This window comes from Piliocolobus tephrosceles, chromosome 6, assembly GCF_002776525.5.
Source record: "Piliocolobus tephrosceles isolate RC106 chromosome 6, ASM277652v3, whole genome shotgun sequence".
NCBI lineage: Eukaryota > Metazoa > Chordata > Mammalia > Primates > Cercopithecidae > Piliocolobus > Piliocolobus tephrosceles.
In genome coordinates this window covers 29495101-29504432 of record NC_045439.1, presented here as the reverse complement: position 1 = coordinate 29504432, position 9332 = coordinate 29495101, and the positions used below count along the sequence as shown (strand labels likewise).

Below are 9332 nucleotides of genomic sequence, written 5' to 3'. Positions count from 1 at the left end.
GGGTGACCCATTTCTTTACATTAATATTTATTCAGCCCTTCGCTTTATTAAACCAAAAATATTGGGAAAATAGCAACTTAGCCACAACCCTCCAGCCAGGCTGGAGAAGGCAAGTTGGATTCTATGTCATGGTGTTATGTTTGGTATGCACACACATATGTCTCCATCTCCCTGTCTGTCTCTGTCTTCACTGTTACTAAAGGAGATATATATACACACATACATGCCGGGGTGCCTTCAGACACACTGAGTTAGAAATCAACGTGTATTTAAACAGACTTCCATTACAGTCTCATAATCCTTTAATTCATAAAACACAGCTCTCTCCAAACACCCCACCCCCCCAAAAAAATCACCATCATTTGTGGTATCTCATGTTGCCTGTCTGAGATGGCCGTTTGAGGATGTGTGAGAGACGGTGAGAGGCAAGAACTCCAATGTTCTGGAGGTGGGTTTTCTCCCCGAAGAAGAGTCCCGTGCAACAAAACTATGACAACAGTGGAAAGGAACTGGAAAGGATTTGGGAGGGGGTTGGTGGAGGTGGAGGAGCCTCAACGTAAACTGCCACGTGCAGAGACTCACAGAACTCTGTCCATGGGGTCTGGGAGACAAGCCGAGACTAGCAGAGCCGGGCGCCAAACGGCGACATCGTCTTCCCAAAGTTCCTTCCTATGTCGCTTTCCCCACCCAGCTTGCCATCTGGGCTGGCATCCTCAGAGAACCCTGCTGTAAACTGGAGCAAAAGGTCAGCTTTCCACCTGGCCTTTCCGGAGCACCATAGCCCAAGGTTACTAGTGGTGAGAAGGTCGCTAGGCGCGCACTTCGAAGCTCCCTGCAGTCTTCTGTCCCCGCCGTTTTGTGGCAGAGACGGGGCGGGTGGGTTGGGGGGGGCGGGGGGTACTCTTGGCCTGGCATCCCTGCAGTCAGCTGGCTCAACCTTCGAGGAGGCCCGGGCTGAACCTCGCGTCACCCCGCTGCAACGCGCGCCGCCAAGCGCTCCAGCGAAAGAAAGGCCTTTTTTGGTAACAGCCCCGCGGTAAGCGGGACCCACTTCTCTGGCCTGCGAGATCCGCCTCGGAGAAGATGAAAACAAACGTCTGGGCTGGGCCCTCCTCTGGCCTTTCCATGGCCCCTGATCACCGCGCGCCAGGAACCCCAGAGGCGCAGTTTGAGCCCTGGGCCTGTAGAGACGCGCAAAGGGGCTGTAGAGGGTGGGGGAAGGGAGACAGCAAGATGATTTACGCTTTTACTCCCAGGCCCATTCCGTGGCGGAAGTATTTGCCTTTCCCTAAAGGAGTAATCCCGGTATTTGGGGAAAAAAAAGTATTAACTTAGGCCAGGGCGTAGGGTTACGCAAGAGCCACTCGAGCATGAAATCCCAGGAACGACGTGATTCGCTGAGAAGCCCCGGGGGAGGGGAGCCTGCACCGCCTGCCAGGACCTGCCCAGCCTGGGGCGCGCGGGCAGTCGGGCTCTCAGTGCAAAATCGGGTGGAAGGAAAAGGAGGGCGGGCGTAGTGGTTGGTGCAGGCACAGTGGCCACAGCGAGGGATGGATCTCTGACTGATTTCTTCCTGGAGGGGCGGGGAACAGGGAGGGGAAGAAAGGCACGGGGAGTCGCGTCTGGTTCCTGCCTCCTCCCCGCTTCCTCTCTTTGCCCGTGTGCCAGGATGGGAGAGCCCAGCGCTGTCCTCAGCAAAAGCTGGTGTGGTTTTTTTAGGTCCAAAAATAAAGGAACCCTGGAATGAGCCGCCCAGGGACCAGGCCTAGAGGAAAAAAAGAGGAAAGAGCCAGACAAGGATGCTATTCACTGACCTGGTTGGGTTAAAACAAATACCCACACCCCAAAAAGGGGAGTTGGAGAGGAAGGAAGCCTTGGACGGCAAGAGTAGGCAGAAAGCTGGCGGGGCGGCCGACCAGGCCACAGGTGCGCATACCCCGGGACCCTCCACCCCGCCGGGCGCGCGCCTGGGCCTCAGCAGGGAGTAGGAGTGCCAGTCAGTTCCCACTGGCCCGCACCGACCTGGGGATTTCCATCGCCGGCTACGGAGACCCGTTGCCGCCGGCGCTTTCCTGCTGGGGCCACCAGAAGGCGGGGCCTCGGAGCGGGAAGCCCCTCCCTGCAGCCTTGCCATCCCTCAGTCAGGTCTGGTACACGGGGCAGCTGTCACTGCTGTGCGTGGTTGGGATGGATGGGCCAGGACCCTCAAATATTTTGGCTTGCGTGAGCTGGGTATTTCAACCCGAAACTCAGGAGACAGGGAGGAAGGGAGGGCGCTTAGCATTTGGGTACATATTTACATTATGTTGTTTAACTTGGACTTGGCTGACCCTAAACAGCTGTGTGAACTTGAGCAAATCACTTGAATTTCGGTTTCTTCATCCGTAAAATGGGAAAAAATTACACTGCCTCCTTTGCCTGCCTCGTTGATCTGTGTGGAAGACAATATAATGCGCTTAATAAAATGTAAGACATTATTAACAATATAATGACCAACATTTGTGTAGGGCTCCGAAGTGCATTCCCAGACATTATTTCACCAATCCCTACACCAACCCTGTGAAGTAGGTGTTACTTTCATCAACCTACTGTATAGGTGAGCAAAGCCAAGTCCAGAATTATTGGAAACGAGGTTCTCTGGCTGTAAAACTGGCATTTCTTCTTTCACCCCGCCTGTTGCTATAGCCTTTTGAGGGTCTCAGATGCTCCTGAGAAACTGTAAGAAATTAAAACCTCTCTCCCCATAGGAGTTTACAGGTTCACGTCCCAGTAGATGCAAGGTTATACATAAATTAGCACAGGTTATTATGGAGTTAAAATCACCATCCAGCTTTGAAGCAAAATTGAGTAGTTATGCTTTCCCGGCATCCTGTAAAACCATTCTCTTTCTTCCTGTCTTTATTTTTTTTTCTTTTTCTTTCTTTTTTTTTTTTTCTTTGAGAGAGTCTCACTTCGATTGCCCAGGCTGGAGTGCAGTGGTGCCATCTCGGCCCACTGCAGCCTCAAACTCCCTGGCTCAGATGATTCTCCCACCTCAGCCTCCTGAGTAGATGGGACTACAGGTGTGTGTCACCACGCCCAGCTAATTTTTTATTTTTTAATTTTTAGTATAGAAAAAAAGATGGGGTTTTGCCATGTTGCCCAGGCTGGTCTCAAACTCCGGGACTCAAGCAATTCACCTGCTTGGGCCTCCTAAAGTGCTGGCATTACAGGCATGAGCAACCGCGCTTCACCCATGCTGGAGTGCACTGGTACGATCTCAGCTCACTGCAGCCTTCACCTTCGAAGCTCAAGTGATCCTCCCACCTCAGCCTCCAGAGTAGCTGGGACTACAGGCATGCGCCACCCCATACCCAGCTAAGCTTTTTATTTTTTGTAGACACAGGAATCTTACTATGTTGCCCAGGCTTGTCTCTTCAGGGCTCAGGCAGTTCTCCCACCTCAGCCTCCCAAAGTACAGGGACTACCACGACACCGGGTCTCTTCTTGCCTTTTCTATACCTGGTCCTTGGCAGAGGTGATGGAGGAAAATCTGAAGTTCTAGAACTCACTGAAGCATTTAGGAATTTACTGAGGACAGCAGCACTTTAAACGTGCACTCCTGAGAAAGACCCCAGGCTGAAAAATAAAGAGGAAGGAGGAAAATGAAGAGAGTGCATTTTATAGTGGAAGAAGCCTCTTCTCATACCCAAAAATCATATCACACAAGTAATGTGCGCCACCTTATACGGGTCACACCAGCTGTGTAGACACTCCCCCAATATGTACTGTCCTATTCTTAGGCTGGGGGCCACTTGACTGTGGCAGGCTACAGTCCTCAAAGCACTTCTGGCCACCAGGTGCAGTGCAGTTGTGCGCACCTGTAGTCCCAGCTACTTGGGAGGCTGAGGTGGGAGGATCACTTGAGCCCAGGAGTAGTTCGAGACTGCAGTGAACTATGATTACACCACTGCATTCCACCATTCCAACCTGGGTGACAGAGCAAGACTTTTTTTTTTTTTTTTTTTTTGTTTTTTTTTTTTGAGGGGGTCTTTCTCTTTTTCCCAGGCTGGGGGCAGTGGGGTGATCTCAGCTCACTGCAACCTCCACCTTCTGGGTTCAAGCAATTCTCCTGTCTCAGTCTCCCAAGTAGCTGGGATTACAGATGCCTGCCACCATGCCCAGCTGATTTTTGCATATATTGTTTCATGAGGTTTCACCATGTTGGCCAGACTAGTCTCGAACTCCAGACCTCAGGTGATCTGCCCACCTCAGCCTCCCAAAGTGCTAGGATTACAGGCGTGAGCCACTGTACCCAGCCTTCATCTCTTAGAAAAAAAAAGCACTTCTAGCCAAGGGTAGGTGTATAGCCCTGACATCAAACCTGGCCTAGGCATCATTGGAGCAAGAAAGCCAGGAAACAAAGGGACCCCTCCAACACATCTAGAGTACCACCGTACTTTAACCTGAATTCCCTCTCTGGCCATACACAGAAGAGTAAGCTTGATAGGTCCCTGGTGTGAAACTATTCTCACTACTTACATTTTGTTTTGAAGCTGAAACTTGGCTACCAGAAGGCCTGGTGGGTTTCTGTTCCCCAACTCCTCAACCAGTGCCCTTCCATTTACCATTCATTCAGTTACTCAACTATTTATTTAGGGAGCACTTTCTATCTCAGTGCCAGATGAACCGAGCCAGACTGGCTCTAGCCCAGAATCTAGAAGCTTCCATTTCCTCCTAGGTGTCCTACTTTCCTGATGCAATAGCCCAAAAGTCCTAAGAGGCAGAGCTTGTTCAACACTCCCACCAGCCACATGACTGACTTAGAGCAATCTATTTATTCTCTCTGGGACTCCATTTCTTCACCTGTCAAAGGTTGATATTAAAACCTGTTCCCCTACTTCGGGGGTTTGCTATGAAATTCTGTATGTTAATGCCTAGGGCTGTAGAAAGGCGAGACACTGTGACAAATCTTTTTTCCAGCGCTAAGCCCTTCGAGGTAAAATAGGTGGAAAGCCAGGCCTGCCGCTAAGCCCTGTCCACTCTCTTCATCTTGCCCTTGGAGGGCCTCTTCCTGGGGGACCAATCTAGCATGTCCGAGTCCTTCTGGGCTGACAGACAAACAAGCAATGACAGGCTCTCGGCCTAAGAGCTGGAGCAAGACAATAGTAAGGTTAGGCTGTTTTTTTCTCATCTCTCCTAGAGAGACAAGCACATCCCCTCCCCACATCGCTGGTGGTGGCAGTGAAGCTCAGAGCAGTTGGATTTATTTGGGGCTTTTACTTTTTTTTTTTTTTGTTTTGGCCAATTTGGAAAGAAAAGAGGCAATGACCTCTCTTTAAAACACAAAACTAGGCAGGAAGTGTACTGGGCCTGAGTGGCAGGGACTAAGGGTGTAATTACAGGTTTTTGTTCAGCATTTTAAAGTAATTAAATCCAAAGGAAAGCGAGCCTAGCAGAGGCTTCTTGGATGCAGGGTAGACAAGAGCTGTGTGTATGTGTGTGTTTTGTGTGTGTTGGGATGGGGAGGAGAGGCAGGAGGTGAGAAATGGATTTGCTTTTCAGGCTGAGAAGAAGCCGGCTTCTCGTCTTTATTAATATTTTTACATTGCTTTTTCCAAAAGGTAGCCGATTATTCATCTTTTATTCAAAGCCACTGCCCTCTCCTTGGTGACATTTTCAGCGTGCACAGCCTTCTAGGCACTGATTTTCCTTTCATGCCAACTCTCCCCCTCCCCACTTTTCATATTCCCGCTTTCCGCCTGGTTGCCCACACAATAAACCCACTGCAAAATCCACAGCCAGCTCTCCTGCCTACAGTTTCCATCCTAGCGACCTCCGACTCTGCAGAATAGTCTCTCCTTTTGTTTTAAACATCTTCTGGCTTTCCTTGTTCCGCTTTAAAATACTTCTTACCACCACCATCCCTACCCAGCCTCTCCCGTGGCTGCCTCAGTTTCCTTTTGGGACAAGCAGTCTGTGTGCACAAGCACACCTGGTTTGCAACGCCCAGAGCGTTTGAAATGGGTTCGAAACCAAGAGATGCACGGGCTCCTCTCTCCTCTCCTCCCCTTCCTTCCCTCTCCCTGGGCCTTTGGTGTCCCTCCGACGTTCGCTGGACGTTGTGAAGTGACAAGCAAGAAAGGATCTACTGTCTGCTCACATTTTTAAGGGCAGGAAACCTGACCCACCCCCAGACCACGCACCCCAAGGAGAGGCACTTGCATTTTCCGGGAGGGCGGGCCTCTACTAGGGTTAGCTGGGGCGGGCCTGGAGGCTGCCCCCTCCTTTCTTCCTTCTCCTACCCCCACCCCACATCATGCCCGCAGATTACCGCCCCCACTTCCCCCTGCAGTTCCCTTCACCTACTCTTCCCAAGAACAGATTGTTTATCAGAACGGGCAGCCAAGAAACCTACTCCTGTTTCTGGCCTCTGCCAGAGATTAATCACACTTGGGAATGGCACAAAACTTGACTGTTTTGGGGCGGGGTGAGGCGTGGGGGCTAGGGAGGTGGGGAGATGTGGGGTGGGGGGGGGTAGACAAGGTGACCAAATCGGGGTTACCGCTACCTCTCCCTGCCTTTATTTTAGTAAGTCAGTGCAGAGGACGGAATTCTACTTCATTCCCACTCCCTCTACCCCCACCCCCAATTACCTTCCTCCTTCTCTAGGTCTTCATGTTTGATGCTTTAATAGTACTCACTGGCTTTTAATTCTGATTAACATTCTCAGCTGGTGTGTGTCTGTACGCGCGCGCGTGCACGCGCTCGCGTTGGGGCTTGGCAAGTCACACTCAAACTGGACTGCCTGACAAATCCCCCCTTTTCATCCTTCTCTTTGAAATGACATCAAGATGGACTTGTAGGGGGGAGGGATGAAGAGAGGAGGTACGGAAAAAAGAGAGGGAGGGGGAAGTAATTTATGTGCTTTTCTAAGGCAGCTAGTAAAATTCCTAAGGGAGAACAAATGCCAAAATTGACTGTCTTGGTGTATTTTAGACTCGATCGTCAGGGTGAATCATGTCAGGGCTTTGCAGTGGACCTGCAGCCTGGGAGCTGAAGACAGGGACACGAAACATCCCTGTGGCTGGGAGGTGCCCTTCTAAAGGAGGCGGGAGATGGGTATTTGCTCTTACCAGGCTCCTCTCCATCAGGATTTTTTTTTTTTTTTCTAATTCATTGCAAGATGGAGTTTTTTTTTTTTTTTTTTTTAAATTGGCACTGATAAAGAAAAACCAGGGATAGAAAACTCCCCATAAAACACGGCCCCAAAGGGAAGTGCAAAACCCATTTGATGCAAAATATAGATATCTTCACCCTGGATTTTTTCCCCCTTTGCTTTACAACTCTGCAGACATCAGGTTAGCACAAGGTAATAAATAGTCCTTGCACAGCAGGGTCTGGACTAGTGAAAACAGTTTACTGAAATTAATGGGCCTCGCTTGAACCAAAACCTCCACTTTGGAATTAATGCCAGACATAGTTTTCCTGAACTCTATCCAACCGCCTAAGCGGCAGACAATTTTCATTCTATTTGTGCTGGAAAATAAAGCCCAAGCCCTTGATCTCAGTGTAGATTTTCATTAAAAAAAAAAAAGTACAGTGAATACTATGCCAATTTCCACTTTCTGCCCGCAGAAGCCCTTGTGCTCCGGGCTGTGCGTGACGGTCAGAAGTTATCTAGTAAACTTTGCACTGAAAACCATCTCCGAACTCACTCCCCATCGGTGGCCTCAGAGCTTTCACCATGACATCTGAGAGATTCAAGGAAAGCTCCAGAAACAGGCTCAGCTCTCAATAACAACCCTCTTCCCTACAGATCTTAGAAAGGCTGAATCTGAACAACGCTGCCTGCAAGACCTCCATTCCTACCCTAAATAAAGCGCCAAACCATCCAACCGAAACCTACCCCTCCTCCCCCGGTACTCGGGGTGTCTACAGCTCTGAGGCTCCCTTTATTTTTATTTTTATTAATGTATTTTTAAGGCTGAAAGGCACACACAACACACGCGTTCACACCCAGTGGTTACGGGGTTTTGGCAGGTACGCGGAGACCCGGTGCCCCAGCTGTCAGTGTCTGATCCCAACCCCTCCTCCCCCTCCCTGCGTTATTTATTAATAAAAGCCTGGTCGTGGGCAGCCGGCGTTCTGGTTTTCATTGTACAGTCTGCACTGGTGACACAGGACATGTGGAAAATTTTGAGAGCACTGCGGTGAATAGCGTGGAGGGGGAGCGTGAGCAGGGGGAGGGGAAGGGAGGGAGGGGAGCGAGTTACTTTTTAGCTTCCGCTAAGTACTTGGCGGCTCGCCAGGCCCGGAGGATTCTGGGAAGCGAAAACCTCCCCAGTATAAACTGCCAGCTTTAAGCAGCCCTGACAGTTCTGCTCCTTCCAAACTTGGCAGCCGTTCAAAGTGCTCTTTCATTTGAAATGCTGGAAGCCTGCCATGTGCAATGCAGATTTGCTGTGCCTGTGCGCAGAAGGAACTGATAAATGCCGTTGCAGTTGCCATGGGGACAGGAGGCTATCAGAATGGCCTTGTGATCCGCAGCCTCTCTGCGCGGCAGGCTCTCGCTCTCCCCCTCCCGCCCCTCCTCCCTCTAGTCAGTGAGATGGTGAAATAAATGTTCTGGAAAAAGGTTAACCCTCCCCGCTCTGGTTCCGAGGCTGAGAGGAGGTTAACCTCTAAAGCACTTCCTTGGCCTTAAGTGCCAGCCCGGAGCACAGGTCTCAGCGCCGTCCTTGGGTGGGTCACCATTCTCCCGCTCTCCTCTTTCACACCCCCAGCTTTCTTCCTGCTCCCTGGGGGCTTTCACAAAGCGGTGTTTTTAATAGAGCTTTTCAGCAAGCCCTAGTGTAAGTATTTGAGTCATCAAAACCCGGATGTAAACACAGCAGCCCTGCATTCTGCACAGTTTGCGTGTATTTTATCTTTTTAATAATATTTAGCTGGCAACTTAAAACTGCAAGGATGCCAGATATTTTAGCCAGCCACTTACATCATGCAGCATCCATCTTGAGGAGAGTGGCGGCGGGTCCTTTCCTTGTTCTCTTGCTCCCTGCCGCCTACCTGAGACCGCAGGAAATCTGGGTCTTTCTGAAGGCATCTTCTTGTGGTGTAGTCCCCTTGGAACCGCGGCCTTTAGAATGAACATGACATCACCTTGGGCAACAACGACAGAGGGTGCGTGCCTGTAGGAGACAAGACACGGGGAGATCCAAGGTGAAACAGATCTATCATTTACGCTGCGCCAATTTCAGGTGTGTGAGGGTGCACAGTCTGGATCATCGGGCCCCCATTTAGCACAAACTGCCGTTTGAAACACAGTTTGATTTAACGTACAGAAACAAAAT

At 50.3% G+C, this 9332-nt stretch overlaps 1 protein-coding gene across 4 annotated transcripts; it reads right to left on the bottom strand.

The window, feature by feature from the left end:
- Positions 1-360: 360 nt before the first annotated feature.
- LOC111521324 lies at positions 361-2199 on the bottom strand. 4 transcript variants are annotated; one of them, XR_002724916.1, is made up of 2 exons: positions 2023-2068; positions 361-1765 (listed from the first exon to the last, which is right to left on the bottom strand). XR_002724916.1 is itself a non-coding variant. In XM_023184677.1 (2 exons), exons 1-2 carry the CDS (start codon positions 2132-2134, stop codon positions 967-969), a joined length of 348 nt encoding a protein of 115 aa, XP_023040445.1. In that variant the 5' UTR covers positions 2135-2199; the 3' UTR covers positions 361-966. The 4 variants fall into 4 exon arrangements, 3 of the variants coding, with proteins under 3 accessions (XP_023040445.1, XP_023040427.1, XP_023040435.1); XM_023184677.1 differs by having other exon boundaries at positions 361-1202; positions 2023-2199; XM_023184659.3 differs by having other exon boundaries at positions 361-1181; positions 1815-2193.
- Between the last annotated feature and the right edge of the window lie 7133 nt (positions 2200-9332).

What these genes read in the sequence shown, in the direction of transcription:
- LOC111521324 (XM_023184659.3), bottom strand. Translation starts at nt 2,134, where the DNA reads ATGGCAAGGCTGCAGGGAGGGGCTTCCCGCTCCGAGGCCCCGCCTTCT. An exon ending in ATTTGTTTTAACCCAACCAG is followed by an intron (nt 1,182 to 1,814) that starts GTCAGTGAATAG and finishes GCGTCTCTACAG; the next exon opens with GCCCAGGGCTCAAACTGCGC.